General features: G+C 40.7%; 1 protein-coding gene across 12 annotated transcripts in view; it reads left to right on the forward strand.

Annotated features, from left to right (window-relative positions):
• Positions 1-22,063, forward strand: part of MAGI2 (membrane associated guanylate kinase, WW and PDZ domain containing 2) — a 1,350,742-nt gene that overhangs the window by 1,195,975 nt on the left and 132,704 nt on the right. For all 12 annotated transcript variants that reach the window (XM_058725276.1, XM_058725278.1, XM_058725277.1 and 9 more), the window contains one exon: positions 2,169-2,417. In XM_058725276.1, coding sequence (XP_058581259.1) covers positions 2,169-2,417 — 249 coding nt within the window. The remainder of the gene's footprint in view (positions 1-2,168; positions 2,418-22,063) is intronic.

The following is a 22,063-nucleotide window of genomic DNA, read 5'->3' on the forward strand; positions in this document are numbered from 1 at the left end:
AAAATCTACCATTGGAAATCTTAACTTCCTGGCTTTAAATGTGCTCATGTTGTTAAAGACAAAGAACTTTGTTTTAGAGGTTGAAAGAGAAGTCCAAAAGCAATAGAACCGTGTTCTATTAATGGATTGGCCTTTTCGCTTACTCAGGGACCATCATGCTGACTTAGTGCATGATGTTCTTCTAGACCCTATGGCAGAGCCACTCCCAGCCACTTACTACAAAGACAGATCATTTTCCTTCGTTGCCGCTCTTCTGACAAGTACAGCTCTCAACCCCCTAAAAATATGACAGCCAGAAAATGAGATCTCTTTTGTCACTGCCTATGACATTTAGTTGCTGATTTGGTCCAATAACTCGAGGAGATTTTCAGTTTAATGTTGCAGCCTAATAATTGTTTTTCTTCTTCCTGACTATCTCTAATCACTTTATTTCCAACTTGCACAAGGACTGATAAAGGACATGTGCTTTACCAAGACAATAACAGCTTGTCTTTGGATGATATTTTCTGGTGGGGAGGGTACATCTTACAGGCACTTTTAAATTCTGGTAGAAAAGAGGGAAAGACTTTGATGTTGACATTTCGTTATTTTATCACCTCAGTACATTTCTTCCAGACGTAAAGTATCCATTTGTTTTCTTTAATTAAAACCTGATTAATTAAATCTTACAGAAAAATTCAAATATATCAAATGGTAATAAGCAGCAGCCTAGGTCTTAATCATTCTGCAAATACAAACAAGAAATGAATGCATTTTTGTAAGGCAGTTTTTAATCCGAGTATATGAATAAAGGCAGCTCCTTTTTCTTTACAGTATAATGAAAAATCTCTTAGAGTCTGTGTTCCTTCTCCCTGATTTTTGAAGTGATTTTGATTTTTGAAATGAAATTATTTTTCTTTTCAGAATGGAATCACAGCTTATGAAGTTAAAAGCCTTCACTGGAACTTTTGCTTATTATTTTTAACTTGCCATATGAGACACCTACCAGAGTCCTAAGATGGAAACCATATCTAGAGATCCAAAAAGGAATCATTAATTGTGATTACTTTCCTTCTTACTATTTCTCTGTTCCGTAAACATCTTTTGAGCACACTAATCAAATTGTAAGATGGGGATGAAACCATCCTATTTCTAATTACAAAATTCTAAGTACCTTCTTCGGTTGTTTTTGTCAGAATACCAAATCCTAGGTCTTAAATTAAAATGACAAAATTCTTTCTGGATGACAGATGAACTTTCATTTTTAAAAAGTAGGTTCTCTTGGCTTCCAACTTTCCATCATTTCTCCCTGTAAATAAGCTTGTTTTCTCATGGAAATATTGGTTTGGTTTATCTGCCTGATAATAGTGTATCTACAGAATATAAATGAACAACGTCGCCAGCACCTCCCTGAGAAATTCAAAATTCATTGTCCCTTATCCTAACATCATCGTTACATTGATCCTAGAGCAAGTGAAGTATGGGAAGGACCCTTTAAGAAGGATGTTTCCCACCTGCACGGAGTGAATTAACACTTATAGGCTAACAGAGTATCACAAAATTAAATAAAACCATGGCTCTTTAGTAAAATTATGATGGGTTCCTTTACATGGACATCCTGGGCTGTAAGCCCCACTTACCATATCCTACAGCAGCTTTGCTCAATGGTGGCTTGGAAGCTTCATCTGGATTCCTGTGCCCAATCTTCCTAAATTTACTGAAAACACTTTCCACAGGTGGACCCTGAAGATGCACAGTTGTTACAAGTTCTTTAAGTAATTCTTATGCATATTTCAGTTTAAAATACTGTCCACTTGTTGTATAATCTTCTTTGATCAGTTATTATTATGCAACTAAGAACCTTAATATATAAAACCAGGCATTGTCTTGGAGGGTTGCAGATTTAACAAGAGGAAGATATAAACTACAAGCAGCACAAAGGAAGCCAGTGAGGGGGTTAGCTGTGTTTGCTGTCAAGGGTGGAATGGGGCTTACACCTGGGTGCTCCACAGCTAGGTTTGTAGCTAAGTTTGTAGCCCTTCACATGCCCTGCACTCTTGGGGCTAGAAGGCAATCAACCAACCAGTCTTGTAACAATGCTAATGTCTAGAACTGCACCTAGTATAGCAGAGGCACTCTCCAAGACCCTTGTGAAATAACCGAGTACTTGGGTACAATGTGTATTGCAGGGGAGCCCTGCCCAGAGAACGGGAGGAGTCCAGGCTCCGTATCAACCCACCACAGCTCTCCACGCAGTGACTACGCAGCCTACACCAACAGCAACCATGCCGCCCCCAGTGGCAATGCCTCTCCGCCCGAAGGCTTCGCCTCCCACAGCCTGCAGACCAGTGATGTGATCATTCACCGCAAAGAGAACGAAGGCTTCGGCTTTGTCATCATCAGCTCCCTGAACAGACCTGAGTCCGGATCCACTATCAGTGAGTGATGGCTTCACTTGCCTTTGCACAGAGGGTCTTGTGTTCGTTTGTTCTGGTGGTGGGGATAGTGGACGTGCAGATCAGAGGACTGTCATAGGCGTCTTGTGCAGTGGGAAAGTTACGGGCCGTGAGCACAAATAAGGCATTTTAACACATGATTAGCCAAACATTGCTGAACCTTTGGCTCAGGAAGAATACAAGATCATACCTGATGTTCCCCTGACCCCACAACTCCCATAAAAACCCTCATTCATTCATTTTAAACTGGGAAGAAAGTCAAACCAAGTGGTGTGGGATGTTGGTGTGAGGGGAAGGGAGCTGCCTCCTGTTTGATAGGATGAAATTAGATATGCAAAAGATCTGTGAGGAAAGCAGTCCAGGAGGGAGCCTTGAGGTTAGAAGAAGTTCAGCATTCCAGAACTCTGTAGAAGTCCAGTGTGGCTGTGATGGAGTGGACAGGGGAGCACAGCATGAGACCAAGACAGGAGCCAGGCTGCACAGGGCTTCACACGCCCATGGGAAGAAGTCTGGATTGTAACCCAAGTCACGGGAACCCTGGAGGGGGTTAAGCAATGGACAGGAATCCGATTTATATTTTTTAAGTCTGCTTTTGTGCAAAATGAAATCAGGGGAAGAGAGCAAGAGTGAAAGCATGAGACACAGTTAGAAGGTCATGTAAACAGCTCTGTGGGTGCAGAGATACTGGAACCTTCTCCTAGGGTAGTAGCAGTGGAAAAGGGAGTTGTACGTGACTTCACCTGGGGTTCCTCCAAATCTGTGGATCTGTACAACAGGTGACAGTCAGAGGTTGTATTTCTCTTGCAATCAGTCATCTTATAGATTCTCAGTCTTCTTGGTGGTTTTCCTTTTAGGAACACATTCCAGAAGTTACTCGGCCACTGGCAGGTGATAGGACAGAAGAAACAATAGGAAAATTTGCTTCTTTTTCATATTGAAGTGATTTAGTCTGAAATATTATACATAGAAATACCAAAACCAAGAGCATTTAGACAAAAAATAATTGAATCATGTTGCAGTCTTAAAATTCTTACAAACTGTGGTTGTTTCCAGCACATGGGGGAGGGGGAGTTGTCAAACAATACTCAAAAAATTAAATCATTGAGAATGAATAAGAACTTTCTTTTTTTTAATGTTTACTTATTTTTGAGAGAGAGAAAGAGAGAGCACAAGTAAAGGAGGGGCAGAAATAGAGGGAGACACAGAATTCAAAGCAGGCTCCAGGCTCTGAGCTGTCAGCACAGAGTCTGACGTGGAGCTCGAACTCATGGACTGCAAGATGGTGACCTGAGCCTAAGTTGGACCCTTAACCGACTGAGCCCCCCATGCACCCCGAGAATGGATAAGAACTTTATATGATAAAGTTAATGTTATCAAAACACCACCAGGACTGAATAGAAACAATTACCTTTGACAAATTCAGGAGTGAAAACTATAAAAGTGTTGAACCTCAGCGAATATGTTGCAGAAGCTAAATTATATACATTTGGAAGTGCAATTTTCTCTTTCCCTTCATGACAAGATGAAGAAATAAATCCAATCTTTAAGCAGAGAGTAGAACAGGATACTGTCAGTACAATAGATTCACCAAGATTAAAAGGACATAAGACTAAAGATTTTCGTGAATTATATAAACAGCGTTCTAATAATTTATACTTGGGGAAAATGTTCACAGAGAGCTTTTGTAGCTATTCCAGTCAGTCAGATTGTTTACTGGGGAAGGAAACCTAAAGGACTGGAATAAAAATAAAAAGTGTACCACCACAGTTAAAGTGTTAAACATGTAGTTAAGGTCTCAGCTTTATTCGAAGTGTGACAGCATTATTGCTAAATGTAGAGGGAAGTGTGTGTGTGTGTGTGTGTGTGTGTGTGTGCATGTGTGTGTGCACACACATGCACTCATTACATAGAGAAACCACAAATGCTTTTTCTATTGCAAATAAACCCATGCATAGGTAGATTTGGAAAACAACAGGTACAAGTGCTTAAAATTAATGTGAATTTTTCCTCCTACCAAGTGACATTAGACTGACCTCAAAAGAATAATTCTAACCATTTTCAAAATGGTATATTATTTTATATCACCCTAGAGAGTAGAAATATATTCATAATGCTTCCTGGCTTCTTTTCTCACATATTTATTTCTTTCAATTTAAAGAGTTTGAAATGCAAGTTGCCCCCATGTTCTGTGGGAAGAGCAGTTATTACACTGATGGCCTGCAGCGTTTACAATATATAATTTGCAGCATGCACCTGAAAGCTTTCTGGACCTAATGCTGCTTCATACTTAACTTCTGTTACAATTTTGAGCTCTAATTTTGAACAAAAATGCTAAATGCCTCATGAATAGTAAAGAGCCACCCTCATGTCACATATCATTGTCAGAATATCAAGGGTCCTTGGCTCTATGAGTCTGGAGAGCATGATACGATCAGGTACTCAAGAGTCACAATCAATCATGGGGCTTGGGTCACTTCTCTCTTCGTGTCTTACCTGAGCCCAAGGACCAGGAACATGATCATGGTTTTTCTCATGGCTCCTGAGCCTTTTTCATTGGCAGACAGAGTGCTGTTTTGTTATGCCGTTGAGAGGTGAACCACCTAAAGTATATGCCTGGATTCAAAACCTGGCTTCATCAATGCCCACCTGTGTGACCTTGAGGAAGTTACATGACCCTTTGGGCCACAGTTTTCTTGGCAGTAAAGAGAAGATAATGTTAGTCCCCATGCTGATGGGCTGCTCTGAATGTTAAATGAATTAGTACATGGAAGTGCTCAGACCAGCCCTGGCTCAGAATAAGCACTAAGTATGTCACTGTTGCTGTCTAGACCTCTGTCATCTTTCCATTCCATTAGCTGCTCAGAACTCACATGGGCTGTCTGTTCCATCAGACATGAGTCAGCACCCCCACTCTCCCAGAACAGCTAGATATGAGCAGCCAATGAACAGCTCTGAGGTCCAGCTCCTCATCCCCACGTGCTGACCTTCTGGGAGCACAGTCTTCTCCCCCAGCCACCCTGCAGCCTGGGTTGGGGGTTGGGGGTTGGGATTAAAGCAGCAGAAGCCACACCAATCCAGCTGAGTATGCCCTTTTTTTGCTGAGGCTTCAGGCTGGAAATGTCCCCAGAATTCTCTAGCCAATAAACTAGAAACGTCATGGGAAACAACAAAATTCAGGCCCGAAGCTGTGCCTTTTACAATCTCCTACAAATATGATGTCTCTATTGAATTTATCAGAGAAGACAGGAGAGATGGAGAAAACAAATGTAAATTTCACCACCCTGAAGGTGGAAAAAAGAGTTACTTTCTGGATGCTGGATGTTCAACCAGTTGAGAACTTGGGAAGTAGGGTTCCTGGATTATTTATTCCCTGGCCTTTAGTCTGGCCCACATTTCTTTTTTCCAAAATATTGTTCCCCAAAATTTAAGAAGAAATTTCCTTTATATTAGTTAATGTAATTAAGGAATGCCATTTCCTTCCAAAGCCAGTGACCCAGGAGGCCAAACATTGCTTGGAAGGAGATAGAACCTAGAAGCCTCTATCTGAGGTCCAGCAATATCCTTCCTGATTTAAAGCGGGAATAAGCAAATTTCCTGAGCATTTTGTCCCATTGTCCAAAATATTAAGTACTTTTTTTTCAGACCCTAAAATTGGAACCAAGAAAACAAAATGGTTTGCAGACCAGAGCCTGGGACAGTAATCTGTAACAGGCAATTGAATTTTAAATTCTTTAAAAGATTCTAACAAATATTTGTATACAAAGATGTTTGTTGCCATGTTATTGATAAACATGGAATATTGGAAACCATGTTAGAAACTTCTCAAAAACTGGAGACTTTGGTATATTTGGGAAGTTCAAGGCATTTCCTGCCTTGGTCTAGCTCTGTTGTGACTCTCACTGAGGTCTGTGTGCACAGGATACAGGAGACTCAGGTCACTGTCTGACTCCAAGCGGAGCAAGTGCTTGCTCTGTGAAGATGCCCCTGTGGTCATGTGCACTGGGGTTGACAGGTTGGGGCTTCCCAGCCCAAGGCTGAGCCCTGACATCCAGGTTTCACTGAAGAGCTATCACCTGTCTTTGTACATGCTTCCTGTTACTTTCCCCAAACCTGCTTTCCTACCAGAGGTTCCCAAGAAGGGCTTTGGCACAAATGATAAAATCAAAGTAAACCCTCAGTCTCCTGCTGTTCAGGAAAGTTATGTTGGCATTTATGGGGTAGACCTACACAGGCAGCTTCCACATCAGTGGGAGAGGTGGGCAGCTTGTTGAGAGAATTTATGAATTTAGATGCAGGCCGATGACAAGCTGAGAGGGAGAACATATTCAGGACAGCAGCCATAGCAACAATCCAAGCAGTCACAGTAGGGGCACGGTCATCATGGCCCTTCCTGCCTTCATTGGTATTGTCCTAACAGCAGGGACTCTGTTTTCTTTGGGGGTGGGGGTGAGGCCTCAGGGGCTACAGAATCAAGTGCTGGACCTTTCTAGTGGAGGGTGAATATGAAGTGGGCACCAAATATTGGGGTGCATGAGAAAGGCAAGATGAATGGATGAAGACTCACAATGAGGGGAGGATTTCCTGATAATTCTGGGAGCATGGGGGTGCTCTTACCTGTCCCAAAGTGCTGGGTCATAGACAGACACTGTTGCAAGGTAAGTGGCTAGTAAAGGCTAGGGCCCTCAGAGAGCCACCCCCCTCCCCAAGCAAGCCAGAGTTCCCATCCTGGGAGGATGAGCCAGGAGCCCCTTTCCACACACACACACACCTGGCCATTGGCCTTACTTTGTACATCACAAAGCTCTGCACACCCTTCAAGCCACTCTTGGCTTATGGAGGAGTCAAAAGAAAAAAAAAATGCAAGCATATCACCCGTTAGCATACTGCTGGCTAATGAACAATCTTTCAGCTCTGTGCCGGCGCGAAAAATCTTTGTTTCCACATGTGTGCATTTTCTGGCACAGGTTGGAGTACAGACATGGTCATTGTTAACTTTCCCTAAGGCCCACTGCAATCTGACATTCTAGAACGAGTTCGTTATCTTTGGTAAAACGCCCTGATGATTTTTCTCACTATCTTTGATGATATCCATAGGGTTTGGAGTTTAAAATTTTTTCTAGAAATGCAAAGGCTTACCTAGCAGGTGTCTTATGACATTTTAAAGCATAGTTTCCTAAAAACGGTGAAATAAAACTGAACAAAGCAGTGAAACAGTTTGGGATTTTTTCCACCAAAACTCATCCCACAGACCATGCAGCCACTGAATAGTCATTTGAACTTAGGGAAGTACAAATTAAAACCAAAAGCCAGGGCGCCTGGGTGGCTCAGTCGGTTAAGCGTCCGACTTCAGCTCAGGTCATGATCTCATGGTCTTGTGGGCCAGAGCCCCGAGTCAGGCTCTGTGCAGACAGCTCTTGTGTAAAAAGCCTTGGGTAAAACTGAGGCCTGGATTGTATTTTTCATTGGCACAGGCTATCATTTTATTTATTTTTTTTAATACGAAATTTATTGTCAAATTGGTTTCTGTACAACACCCAGTGCTCATCCCAACAGGTGCCCTCCTCAATACCCATCACCCACCCTCCACTCCCTCCCACCCCCATCAACCCTCAGATTGTTCTCAATTTTCAAGAGTCTCTTATGGTTTGGCTCCCTCCTTCTCTAACTTTTTTTTTTCCTTCCCCTCCCCCATGGTCTTCTGTTAAGTTTCTCAGGATCCACATAAGAGTGAAAACATTTGGTATCTGTATTTCTCTGTATGACTTATTTCACTTAGCATCACACTCTCCAGTTCCATCCATGTTGCTACAAAGGGCCATATTTCGTTCTTTCTCATTGCCACGTAGTATTCCATTGTGTACATAAACCACAATTTCTTTATCCATTCATCAGTGGATGGACATTTAGGCTCTTTCCATAATTTGGCTATTGTTGAAAGTGCTGCTATAAACATTGAGGTACAAGTGCCCCTATGCATCAGCACTACTGTGTCCCTTGGGTGAATTCCTAGCAGTGCTATTGCTGGGTCATAGGCTGCTGGAGGCCCCCAGGCAGCTCTACCCCACACTTTACCCTACTATCCTCGAGAATAATGTGGCACACTTCTTGTAATACCCTATGGTTACAAAGCCTTGCCCTAAATGAAGTCTCTAAATATCAGTAACTGATAAGTGCCTTGTCTTATATTTTATTGGTTTAGGTTATAGCAGTGGATCTTCTTCACACCTCCATATTGAGGTCTGTTCATTGATCATCTTATTTTCTTTTAAGTGCATTTATTTATTTTGAGAGAGAGAGAGAGAGAGAGTGCTGGAGAGAGGCAGAGAGAGAGGGAGAGGGCTGTCAGCACAGAGCCCGATGTGGGGGCTCGAACTCTCAAACCGTGAGATCATGACCAGAGCTGAAACCAAGAGTCAGATGCTGAACTGACTGAGCCACCCAGGTGCCCCATGTTCAATGGATCGCCTTAAAAGCACAGGTACCTTGTGGGACTCTTGCCAATGTTAGGACCTTGACCCTCTCTAAATCACTGTAAGTGTTGACCAACCAATGTTCCAGCCCTAAGAGTCACTGCTGCAAAGTTTCTTAAGTCCTACCCATGCAGTTGAACAGGAATTAGAAAATGAGCCTCATTCCTCTATTTCTCATTGTTTTGCAAGGCAAATTTCCCTTCATAGTTCTTAATCAGCATTGTAACATATAACACTGCACTCGCCTAATCCTTAAATGAACCCTCTGCATCCTTAAATGAAACCCACTGTGTCAGTGACACAGTGCTTTCACCTGGAGCTTGATGCCGACGACAGCTCACTCAGGAAGCTTAATGGTGTCACCCACACCGTTAACATGAGTGCTGCTGTAACAGAAGAAATATGGTGGAGGGGGGCAATTTGGGACACCACATAAAATGCCAGTTTTCCTCCAAATATCTGGCTTCTAAATAGAACTCATGAGACCATAAGATAAGCAAATGTCTTCACAATATTATAAAAAATCTACATATACAAAAAAGATAAGATGTCTTCATAGTCTGTACTGATGTACATATGTTTTAATTCAAATCGATCTCATTTATTAGTGTGATTTACTTAACACTTTAGGAGGTAGTCAGGAGGCTAAGGTAGGAAGGGATGCATCAACAAAGATGTCACTTGTGATGGACAGTCCAGTCTTCCTATAACATGGCCCTGATCATAACACCCATGATAGAAATATCTACAAGGTAAAGTTCCAACACACTGTTCTTACATCCAAGACCCTACATGACATGGACACAACCGCAATTTATCCACAACTCTTCGTGATTCTACTCCATCAAAGCTGGCTTAGTTACCCCTGAAAGACAACGTTTGCTTTTCCATCCCAGTGTCCATGTTTTGCCCTGCTGCCACTTGGAATGACGGCTCCTCTTTACCAATAATAAATGTTATCAAACTCTCTCCAAGGCACCATGCTAAAAATCTTACATTGTGTTTAATTTCATAGTAACCCTGTGAGGTAGACTACTGCCCAAATAGTAAACATCTCTCATAAGCAGCTCAAAAAACACTTAATGTCTTACTAAGACTCTGCCTGACCCCTTACCCTTCTCCTTGAAGTGTTTTCTCTAACTCTTAATTGGAATTTTTGCCTGTAAACTCTTTAATTGTTCACTACTCCTTGACTTCCTTTCTGTTATTATGCCTGTGATTAGCTATCTAATATTGTCATTGTATTTTTCATGTGTTCATGGTTTGCTTTCCCTAAACAGATTATAAGTTCCTTAAAGGCAAGAAATGATGGCATTTCTTTGAATCTCTCACAGTTCCTGGTAGCATGTGTTTCAAGGATTTGTCACGTAATTTATGTTGGAGGGATTGGATTGGATTCTCCAATAATAATCCAGTGCTGTCTCATCAAAATAAAAGTGGGAATGTGCTCTGCTCTAACTTTCCCTGCACCTAAACCTAGCCACTCTGTCCCTCCAAGGCAGCAAGACCTATCTCTGAGAACAGGCAAAGCAGCAGAGGATCACTTAGAGGGAGAAATTGTGTGCAAGCTGGTCCTTGCCCAGCATGAGAAATTACACTATAATAAAGTGGAACTAGAACAATGTCCCAGACTACAGGTTTCCCATCAGTTGTTTTCAGCCTGAGTAAATGATTCAACAGCCAGCTCAGAGCCTGGCAAAGTCTCAGATAAGAGAGCCCTCTAAGAAATCAGGCTCAAGGGAGCCGCCTCTGTGTCTCTGGGAAGCCCCTGTAGTTTCAAGCATCTGGGTTGTGAAGCCCTTGTCCTCTGAAGGACCAGGCTGTAGCCTCAGCATGCTCTCTGATTTACCTCCTCCTGGCACTGGCTGTTCCTGGAATCGCCATCCATTTGTGCGAACACCACCTTAGCGATAATTATACTGTCCTACACAGGAGGGTTTGGATGGCATCCCAAGCGCCTTGGAAAAAGTATTCCTTCAGGTTAGTTATTCATTTCACAATCGTCATTAACAAACAACCCATTTCAGTTCCAAGTGAACAGCTTCTCAATCACATTACTTCTTTAGAGGATCTTACCCAGCTACAACCAGGATGAATAGGACCTATTGATCAAACTTCATTGTCTCAATCCTGAGCATGACTACTTTTGATCCCAAGTTAAAACCTAGCTGCGAGGTCCTACCAGGAGGCAGACAAGCAAACACAAAAAGATTTTATGTCAAATTCTGAGTACTCTGATATCTGAACATTGAAGCATCTATTAACTAAAATGGAAAGACGATTGTAAAGATTTCACTCTCTTAGCACTAACAGATTTAAAGATCATTTAATTGTAAGAGTAAGTCCACAGAGAAACACCATCATTCTTATTTATTTTCAAATAGAGGAGCAACGCAACCTATCAAAGAATCTGTGAGTGCTCGCAGTGCATTTTTTTAAATACCAGGCCATTTTTCTTATCGTTTGAATGGAGCTCATAAATCATGAGTTTTCCCCTCCAGGAAATCATTTTTCAGGAGAGTTTTTATTATTGTGTCCGGACTCTCCAGGCAGCAGCAGAAAGTGGATGTGTGGATGTCTTCTTACCTTCAGCTTTTTGGTTGTCTTAAAAGCTGGCAAAACAGTAGCTGTTTCTTCAGGGCTTATATCCTGCAGTTCCTTGTTAGTGCAGGTAGATCGTGACTACGAAGAGAGCCCAGACCTCAGGGACAGGATCACCCTCTACCAGTGCAAAATGTCTATCACTCTCCATGGGGTTTAAATGAATTCCAAGGCTGCAGGTCACTTTTGAAGAAGGCACTTTCTCTTTATAATCTATTCAGGGCCCCACTGAATTAAATTCTCTGTAATTTTATTTTTCTTCTTTTTTCCAACACTCAACCACATAAGAAAAGCTGGTTTCATATACACAATTGTGTTAAAACATGTTGTTAAGTGAACACAGTATTGTTATTTATCACCATTTTTCAGCTATGTTGAAAGAGTGTTGTAAAGGGATATTTCTCCCATTTGGTCTTGGATGAGTAGCATTTTTTTTGATCCCCTCCTTTCACCAAGGGCTCAGGGAGTACCTGTACCCAAACTAATTTCTGTCACACCAAATCCTGGTAAATACTTTTTTTATTTGTTCATTTCACTACCATTTTGCTTTATAAGATGGGTTTGTTCCCAACCAAACTATTGCCAATATTTCACTTGGAATCACTTCTAGAGACTAATTAGTCAGCCTCTTCTGGGTGATGATCACTAGGCATTCCGAAGGTGTACAGTGTTAAAGAAAATTTACTAAATAGTGGGGCCTGCTATTGCCATTTTAATTCTCCAGTTTTATCTCTTCCAGATCTTACTTCTGTAGGGTTTGTTTCACAAATATGCCCAGATGTTGGGCAACCAATGAACCCATCTGCTTTCAGGGGTGAAGTACCCAAAACCTTCTGTTAAGAGGCTGTTCATCATAAAGATGTATATATATATATATATATATATATATATATATATATGTATATATATATATATATATATATATATATATATATATATATATATGGATTTGTCATGAAAGGAGGGTCTTTCAGAAATCAAGGAAGAGCACATCATTTAAAAGATGGGCCCTTATGGTTCTCTGACACAGAACAATTGAGATAACGTGAAATAGAAGAATATTCCGACTTAGAATTCTTCATTCAAATGTGTTACAGACTTGCTAGATGAACAGCAAGATGAAAAATAGCTCATATTCCTGTAGATACTTGATGAAATTAAAACACAATAAAACCTGGTTGCTAAGTGTCTTAGTCTGTTCAGGCTTTTATAGCAGAACACCATAGACTGGTGGCTTATAAACAACAGAAATTTATTTCTCATAGTTCTTGAGGCTGGAAGTTCAGTATCATGATACCAGCAGATCCACTATGTGGTGAAGACCAGCTTCCTGGATCATAAGCAGTCATCTTCTTCCTGTGATCCCACATGGCAGAAGGGGGGCAAGGGAGCTCTCTGGGGTCCCTTTTATAAGGGTGCTAATACCATTCATGAGGATTTGATTTTCGTGACCTGATCACTTCCCAAGGTCCCACCTCCAAATACCATCTCTTTGGGGATTAAGTTGCAACATATAAATTTGAGGAGAACACAAATATCCAGTCTATAGCAGCACATTGGCCACTGATACTGATGCTCCCTCATGCTAAGTGGACAACAGAAGACTAACAGTATATAAGATCACAAGATTTAAAGCATGCCCCCAGGTACCTAAGTTTGTGTCTTAGCTGAAATTATGCATGACTGCATTTCCACTCTTGAGAGACTAAGGTGAGCTGTTACCCAAAAATGCTTTCCAGATGCAAAACTTAGTTACATCAGGCCCTCTGGCCTACCACTGCTAATGCCTTAGTTGAGGTTCTAGATTAGATTGTGCAGTGGAACTTTCTTGGATGATGGCAATGTTCTATGCTGCACTACACAGTACTGCAGCCACCAGCCTCATGTGGCTATGGAGCACTTGAAATAAGGTTAGTGTGGCTCAGGAATTAAATTTTTAATTGCCTTTTCCGTTCCATTCATTTAAATAGTCCCATGCAGCTAGCAGCCACACATTGGACTGCACATCAAACACTGCAGTAATGCACTGGAGCATTGTAGTGGCCTGTAGGTGCCCTCCCTGCCACTAGCCTTCTTGACACCCTCCTACCCACCCTCCACACAGCTACCATGGCATTTCTGTCTAAAATGACTAGTCTGATGATATCACTTACCTTTCCTGATCCATTGGTGGCTTCTCATGTGGCTGTAAAATAAATTCCAAACCCTCAGCATAACCAATAAGTCCTTTCGCAGTCTGTCCCTTCCTTCCTCTGTTGGGTCTCACTGTTTGTGCTCATTGGCATGTCCATATTCCCCAGTACAGGCCCTGCTAATCCACCAGCCCAATGCCTTTGCCAGGTCACATCACCTAGGACTGTGATGCCCACCTGGAAAAGTCCGATTCATCTTTAAAATGCAGACTAGGGGCGCCTGGGTGGCTCAGTCGGTTGAGCGTCCGACTTCGGCTCAGGTCATGATCTCACAGCTTGTGGGTTCGAGCCCCGCGTCGGGCTCTGTGCTGACTGCTCAGAGCCTGGAGCCTGTTTCAGATTCTGTGTCTCCCTCTCTCTGACCCTTCCCCGTTCATGCTCTGTCTCTCTCTGTCTCAAAAATAAATAAACGTTAAAAAAAAAAATTAAAATGCAGACTAGACAGTGTTTCCTTTCTGAAGGCTTCCTAGGCAGCACCCCCCAATCTCCCCTTGCTACCTCCTGTCTCCCTCCTACTTATTTGAGAGCAGTTCTTTTTTACTTACGTCTATTCATTTCCATCCAAAACCTTCTCTTCACCTCCCCCCTGCTTTTTCACTCTTTCCCCCATTTTTTAAAAAGTTTATTTATTTAGGGGCACCTGGGTGGCTCGGTTGGTTAACTGTCTGACTTCGGCTCAGGTCATGATCTCTCCGTTTGTGGGTTCGGGCCCCGCATCTGGCTCTGCGCTGACATCTAAGAGCCTGGAGCCTGCTTCAGATTCAGTGTCTCTCTTTCTCTGTCCTTCCACCACTTGTGCTCTCTCTATCAAAAAAGCAAATAAATAAACATTAAATTTTTTTTTAAGTTTATTTATTTATTTTGAGAGAGAGAGAGCACAAGCAGGGAGAGAGAGGGAGAGAGAGAATCCCAAGCAGCCAGCACAGAGCCCTGTGTGGGGATGGAACTCATAAACTGTGAGATCATGACCTGAGCCAGAATTGAGAGTCGGATGCTTAACTTGGCTGAGCCACCCCAGCACCCTACTCTTTCTCCCATTTTTAAGGTTTAGTCAGATATAGTTAATTTTACCCCTTTTAGCTATAATCTGTGGGTTTTAGCAAATGTGTTTAGTTATATACCGCCACAGTGAAGTCAACCCCTCCATCCACTCCCAGCCCTGGCAACCACATACTTGTTTTCTGTTCTAGTTTTGCCTTTTCCCATATAAATGGAATCATGCCCTAGGTAGCTTTTTGAGTCTGGCTTCCCCCACTCAGCATGATACAGTTTATATTCATCCATGTTGCTTCATGCCTCCACATTGGTTCCTGGAAAAAAAATATTCCTTTGTGTAGATGTACCATAGTTTGTTTATCCATTCCCCTGTTGAAAGATATTCAGATTGTTTATTGTTTGGTGATTATGAATAAAACTGCTATGAAACTTTTCACTTAGGTTTTTGTGTGAGAATAGTTTTCATTTCATTTGAGTAAGCACGGAAAAGTGGGCTTGCTGGTTCATGTGGTTTCCGAAGTGGCTGTACCATTTTGTATTCCCCTCTATGAGGGTTCCAGATGGTCTACATCCTGTGTGAGTGCTTATTTTCAGGCTTTCTTGTTGTTGTTGTTGTTTCCATTTTAGCCATTCCAGTAGGTGTCTGGTGATGTCTCATTTCGGTTTGCATTTGCATTACTTCCCTAAGGACTAATGATGTTGCAGGGCTTTTCATGTGTTTTTGTGCTTTCCTTATATCTTCTTCAGTGATGTGTTTTTCCACTCTTGGTCTCTTCCCTCTAGCGTGTAATTGGTATTTCACTGTGGACAGCAAAATACATTTTCAGGCTCTTTAGCCTTCCATTTTTCATTTCTCACTCATTTCTCATGTTAGAGTAATAAAACTCATTTTATGATGATGATCTCAGGTGAAATTAATTATGGAGACATATGTCTGCTTGGTAAAACCAAAAACACATACAGTCACTATGCTTTAGAAAGCAAGGGATGAGAGAAAATGCATGTAAGCAGAAATCTGAATGAAGTTAAGGTCTACAGTATTTGGATAAGAAAGAGACGGCTAAGAAAGAAAGACTATGAGTGACGGTTCCTTTGCAAATAAGGAAACTCTGGCATGATTTATTTGGCCACTCACAGGTCACACTGAAGTTGCTTGCAAAATATATATATGATCAAGATCTTCTAGCTCCGGAGCACTTTGCTTGAGGGCCTTTTCATATTTAGTTTTATCCAGTCATGCAAAATTGCATTATTTCAAGTTAAAACATGATATACCCTGTTAGTGGAACTTTGGCTTCTGTGGGAAACTGAAGACCCAATAAATATTCATGTAATCTTCTGGATAACATATTGAAAAGGACAGCTGGCTCAGGAGGGATCATTTGCCTGGGTTAGTATCTGTTTCCGTTTACATTAAGAAAATATTGCAAGAAGTTATTATCTACCAGAGGGCTTAGGGGAATACAATGAAAAGCTGATACTGTACCTGATTGCTTTTGACATTTACCTATTGTAACAGGGAAACCGTGTGAAGATAGCCAAGTGACTTTTTACAAAACACAATTTCAGAAGCTATAAAAGGAAAAAGGAGATGGCAGAGATAGAATACACTGCATCTGTAAAAATGAGAAACATGACTTGTCAGCAACACCTGCTTGTAACTATAACCATTTCTACTGGGCCTGCTGAGAAATCACTGAAAGCCAAGTACACTAATGGGTGTGAAGTCTCAAAAGGCAGTCAAAAAATACAGTGGAAAAAAAATGTGGTTTTATGGAACACTTTTAACCCAATACCTGGGGCTGACGAAATGTAATTTTATGACATTTTCTGAACTCTTGAAAAGAAAAGTTGCAGGTTTGTTTCTTTTGTTTGTTTGGTTGTTTTTGTTTGTTTGTTTCTGTATTTTTATCTGTCAGGGATACAGGAGACAGCAGGACTTTTAAAGTTTGGTCACATAAATTGTTGACATTTTTTATTTTCCAAATAGATTGCAAATCTCTATCTGTATACTGAAATACTGATGGCAACAACTGGTTTAAATTTACAAAAAATATTTCCAGTTTCTAATTAATGGTGGTAAAATTGTAACATGCTTATCTCCTCCCATTTCTTAGACACCAATAAAATGGGAGTAAATGAGCAAGAATGCAACAAACATGAGTGGGGAAGATATTCTACAGACAAAAAAGTGGCAACACATTTTGCAGGAGAGAGGAAACTGAAAAACAGAAATGGACAGCAAAGATATTATTTCTTTAGAAATTCAGAGCAGCTCAAAACTTAAAAAGCTTGGGATAGAGGGGTGTCGAAGTAGCTCATTCAGTTAAGTGTCTGCTCTCAGTTTCAGCTTGGGTCATGATCTCGTGGTTTCAGGAGTTTGAGCCCTGCATTGGGCTCTGTGCTGGCAGTGCAGAGCCTGCTTGGAATTCTCTGTGCCTCTCTTTCAGTGCCCCTCCTTTCATGCTGTCTCTGTCTCTCTCAAAATAAATAAACAAACTTAAAAATAAAAAAGCTTGGAACAGAATGGAACACAACAACCGTGAATTCCAGATATGAAATGCTCATTTTTAAAATGGAAAAACAAACAAGCAAACCAAGAATAATGAAAGAATACTAGAAGAAATGGAGATAATTGAGGGCACAAAAGAAAGTTTCAAAAATGTCTCACTTACATACATAGATATTAAAACCTCGTGATTTTTTATTTTATAATAAAAGTGGAATGTTATAAAAAAAGAATACTATGATTAAAGAAAGAATTATTAGAAATTGAAAACATCATAACTGAAATTAAAAATTCGATAGAATGGTTGATGGGCACCTGGGTGGCTCGGTTGGTTAAGCATCTGACTTCAGCTCAGCTCATGATGTCACAGTTCATGAGTTCGAGCTCTGCGTCGGGCTCTGTGCTGACAGCTCAGAGCCTGGAGCCTGCTTCGGATTCTGTGTCTCCCTCTCTCTCTGCCCCTCACTCACTCATCCTCTCTCTCTCTCTCTCTCTCTCAAAAAATAAACATTAAAAAACATTTTTTTAATCCAATAGAAGGATTGAAAAGAAAAGTAAAGGAAATCACACAAGTAAGATAAAAAGAAAGAGAAAGTAAGAGAGGAGTGATAACTGACAGATCAATCTGGGAAACCAATAGCCAGCCAATAAGAGTTCCAGAAAGAGAGACCAAAGGAACAGAATGGAAGTTATCAAAAAAAAAAAAAGACTATAATGGAAGTTCCCAACCCCAAAACTAAAAAAAACAAGTCTCCAGACTGAAAAGAACCACAGCATGATGCATTCATGTGGACTTTAGAACCCAAAAATCACCGGGACAATCATAAACATTTCCAAAAGGAAAAGGTGAAATAAATAGATCACATAAAGGAAACAAAAAATCCTAATGGATTCAGACTTCTCAGTAGCAACACTGGATACTAGAAAACAGTGGAGTAATGCCTGTAATTCTGAAGAAAAATGATTTTTTTCAATCTTTAATTTCATAACAATCTAGAATTTTAGTTAGAATCAATCAATTGAGAAGGTAAAAATGAAGACATTTTCAAACATTAAATATTGAAAAATTATTTTTCTCCCATGCATGTTTACTTAGGAAGATACTGTAGGATATCCTCTAGCAAAATGAGAGAGTGAGTCAAAAAAGATGTCCCAGGGTTTATGGAACTGTGCATCCCATGTTGGAGCACAACAGGAAAGCCCCGAGTGTCACTGAGCAGCAGAACTTGAGACAAACTTACCTACCTATGGGAAGGAGGTCCCTCGACCCCAGGCTCAACTGAACAGATGACTTGAGCAGCTTTGGGGGGGATAATGAGGAAAGAGAAAGGGTATTGCAGAAGTGGGGGCAGGGGGAATGACACAGTCAGAAACTTGATTCAGGGTGGGAGGGGAGGCAAACTGTACAAGAAAAGAAATGAAATCCCAGTACACTACAGTGAGCAATAGTTACATGGTGAGACTTTCAGCAATGATAACTGGTTTAACTGAAACTAATGATAAAACTGTACGTGGATAAGGAGAGGAGGTGGGCCACTGGATAAGAAGGCCAAATCCTCTAGCATTATAGGAAGTCAATAGATATGACTCCAGTTGACAAATTAAGAAATAGCCATGTAATGGGGCGCCTGGGTGGCAAAGTCGGTTAAGCGTCCGACTTCAGCCCGGGTCACGATCTCGCAGTCCGCGAGTTCGAGCCCCGCGTCGGGCTCTGGGCTGATGGCTCAGAGCCTGGAGCCTGCTTCCGATTCTGTGTCTCCCTCGCTCTCTGCCCCTCCCCCGTTCATGCTCTGTCTCTCTCTGTCTCAAAAATAAATAAACATTTAAAAAAAAATTAAAAAAAAAAAGAAAGAAATAGCCATGTAAGAATATAATTTAGAAGTGTGAAGAAGAAACACCTGAAAGATTTTAAACGTTTGCCTTTGGATCACAGAACTGGAGAGGGTGTTGGAGGATTAGGGCAGGAGACTGTGGTTTTTCATTATAAGCATTTAGGTTGTCCTTTATTTTGTTCTAATTTGTGCATGTATTATTTAAATTGTTTTAATTATAAGAGATCTCCAACCATTAGAAGACAATTATTCTGATTATTTTGTCCCTTTTACATCATGATATGAGTTTTGACATTTTTATATGATTTTCTCATTTTATAGAATAATCCAGCATTTTCTGGTAATGACTTGATAAAGCCTCCACAATTAAATCGTAAATAAAAGGAACCTCTTATTCAGGAACTAAATTTGTCATAAAGACAGCGACTAACCCTTTGACAGAGAAAGTTGCTTGTTTGGGATGAGAGTGTTATACTGCCTCTCAACCCTGTGACCGTTTTTATAAAGGAGTAAAACAACTTGTTTTTATGCTTTGCAGGAAATGAAACCCTTTATCATATTTTAATATTAGTAACTCTCTAAACTTTTTCATTATTACTATATCAGGTTGTTGTTTGGTTATTTGTAAGAAAAACTTGCTAAAAGCTATCCAGTTTTACTCACTAAAATTATTCAAGTTGAGCCACACAGAAGGTCCCTGTCTATTCCTTGACTAGAGACTCCTGGGTTGTTGATTTTACTGAGTGGTGGAATGTGTTTCTTTGTCAGGGTTTTGGGGGGCCAGGAAGGGGCTTACACAAAAATGCTGAATAGGGTTGGTATTTGACTTAGGGGATCAAATTTTTTTATAGCAACTTTCAGACCAAAACAGATCAAAAAGAAAATCCTAGCTACCTAGAAATTAGCAAAGTAAAAAGTGAGCTTTTAAGATAGTCCATAAAATGGAAAGTACCTCAACAGAAAATTAAGGTTTAAATATCTAAAAGTGGAACTCTTTTTCCATTCTGTTCAGCTCCTCATTCCCGCACATGCTTACCCTCTTAGCCAATGATAGATTTGGGGATCATAACTATTCTGAAGTTTCTTTGGTTGTGTCATTCTAATGTCTAGACATTTTGCCAGATTATGAGGGAAATAAATCATATCAAAAACACAAATTCCTTGAAATATGGTGGTGTTTATTAAAGTCTATTTAAAGACAGATAAAGAACATTTGCTCTGTAGATGACTAAATAATGAGTGACTAATTATATAAAGATAATTTCCACAACAGAACTGAGGTAATACTTTAGGGTTCTTGCATCAAAATGTGAAGAATTGAGGATCTTCAGTATAATTAACAGAAATTCTCTGGACTACTTCTTCTAGTGATATGTATGGGGATAAGAAATGCAGCCACAAGAAAAAGGAGTTATTTTTGCTCCTCCCCTACCACCCACCTTTGTGATAATTTTCCTGGATAGCTATAACATATTTTCATTTACATCTTCCAGGGCAGACATTAAAACAATGGACTGATATGGTTGTATCTACATAAGATCAACTACATAATTTTCAGGGCCCAGTGCAAAATGAAAATGTGGAGTCCTCATTCAAGCATTATTAAGAATGTCAAGATGGTGGGGTGTCTGGGTGGCTCAGTCAGTTAAGCATCGGACTCTTGATTTCAGCTCAGGTCATGATTTCATGGTTAATAAGATGGAGTCCCAGGTCGGGCTCTGCACTGACAGCGTGGAGCCTGCTTGGAATGGTCTTTCTCCCTCGCTCTCTGCCCTTCTCCTATCCTCTCTCTCTCTCTCTTTCTCAAAATAAATAAATAAACTTAAAAAAAAAAAGAATGTCAAAATGATGACAATAGACGTTAAACTAAACACAAGGCCCTTTTGAGCATGGAACCTGTGTGACTGCACAGGTTATACAACCATGAAACGGTCCTGTACTATAAGCCCACCAAATCTTTGCAAACAAAAAACCATTTTAACCCAGCCTCATGTTCTGGGATGGAACAGTCAAGTTATAGCTAATTACAGTTCTTAATAAAATGAGGTTTCTTTAGATTACCAATTCACTCTCAGTACTTGGCTATGAGATTTTAATTGGTGCAAAATAAAAGCATACAGGGTAAAATATAGCTAACAAGTGTTTCTTTCTATCCAGGCATATAGTTAAATACTTTCTGTATGGTGCTTTCTGCCCTTGGAAACATGAGTTTGGCTGGACTTCCCAGTAGCCATTGATGGGCTCCTCTTCCCATTCTCCCATCTGACCGTCTGCTTATTACCAACTATAGGGTAACTCAACCGTTCAACCACAAGAGAATGACTAATGGTGCTGAGAGGGGAAAAGTGCACTTTTGGAATATGCAATCCTTAAAACACCAGCTGCTCGATTTTGGGTCTTGCAACTCAGTTGGCTATGAATGTCAGGGAAGACCTTTTCATTTTTGGAAAGCAAATTCCACAGACTTTTAGAGGAAAACGAGTCATGCTGTTTTTTCTTAATTTTTCTGCAAATTTTTAAAAAATACCAAACACATGTTTTTGCCACATTTCCACTCCCTGATGACCAAGAAAAACTGTTTCGAAGGACACTGTCACACTCCAGGAAGGAACAACATTGAGCTAAATGGATTTGTTACAGTAGAACATGCTTATCCAGGACTTCTAGGAAGGAGATACGGAAAATCAGCAATTAATACTAAGCCTGGGTTTCTAAAGGCAGGAAAACAGGATTCTTCACTGTGGGTTAAAGTGATAGGAATGCTCTGAGACAATTACTTTTCTGTTGTTCCTATATATTCAGGGTCCATCTAGAGGATCTGGGTAAAGTTATTGTATCAGGGATCTCAGTGAGGGAAACAAGAATTTTGAAGGCAGGAGGGACCCCAACTTCAAAACATCTCTCTTTGCTTCTTCCTCCATGGATTTGATAGGTCCCTGTGTACCACCATGACTTTTTCAGCAAGGGAGCTGCCATTTAGCCTAGGACACTATGTGCCCTCTTCCCTAGAATGAACTTCCTTTTTCCT

This window comes from Neofelis nebulosa, chromosome 4 (assembly GCF_028018385.1).
Source record: "Neofelis nebulosa isolate mNeoNeb1 chromosome 4, mNeoNeb1.pri, whole genome shotgun sequence".
NCBI lineage: Eukaryota > Metazoa > Chordata > Mammalia > Carnivora > Felidae > Neofelis > Neofelis nebulosa.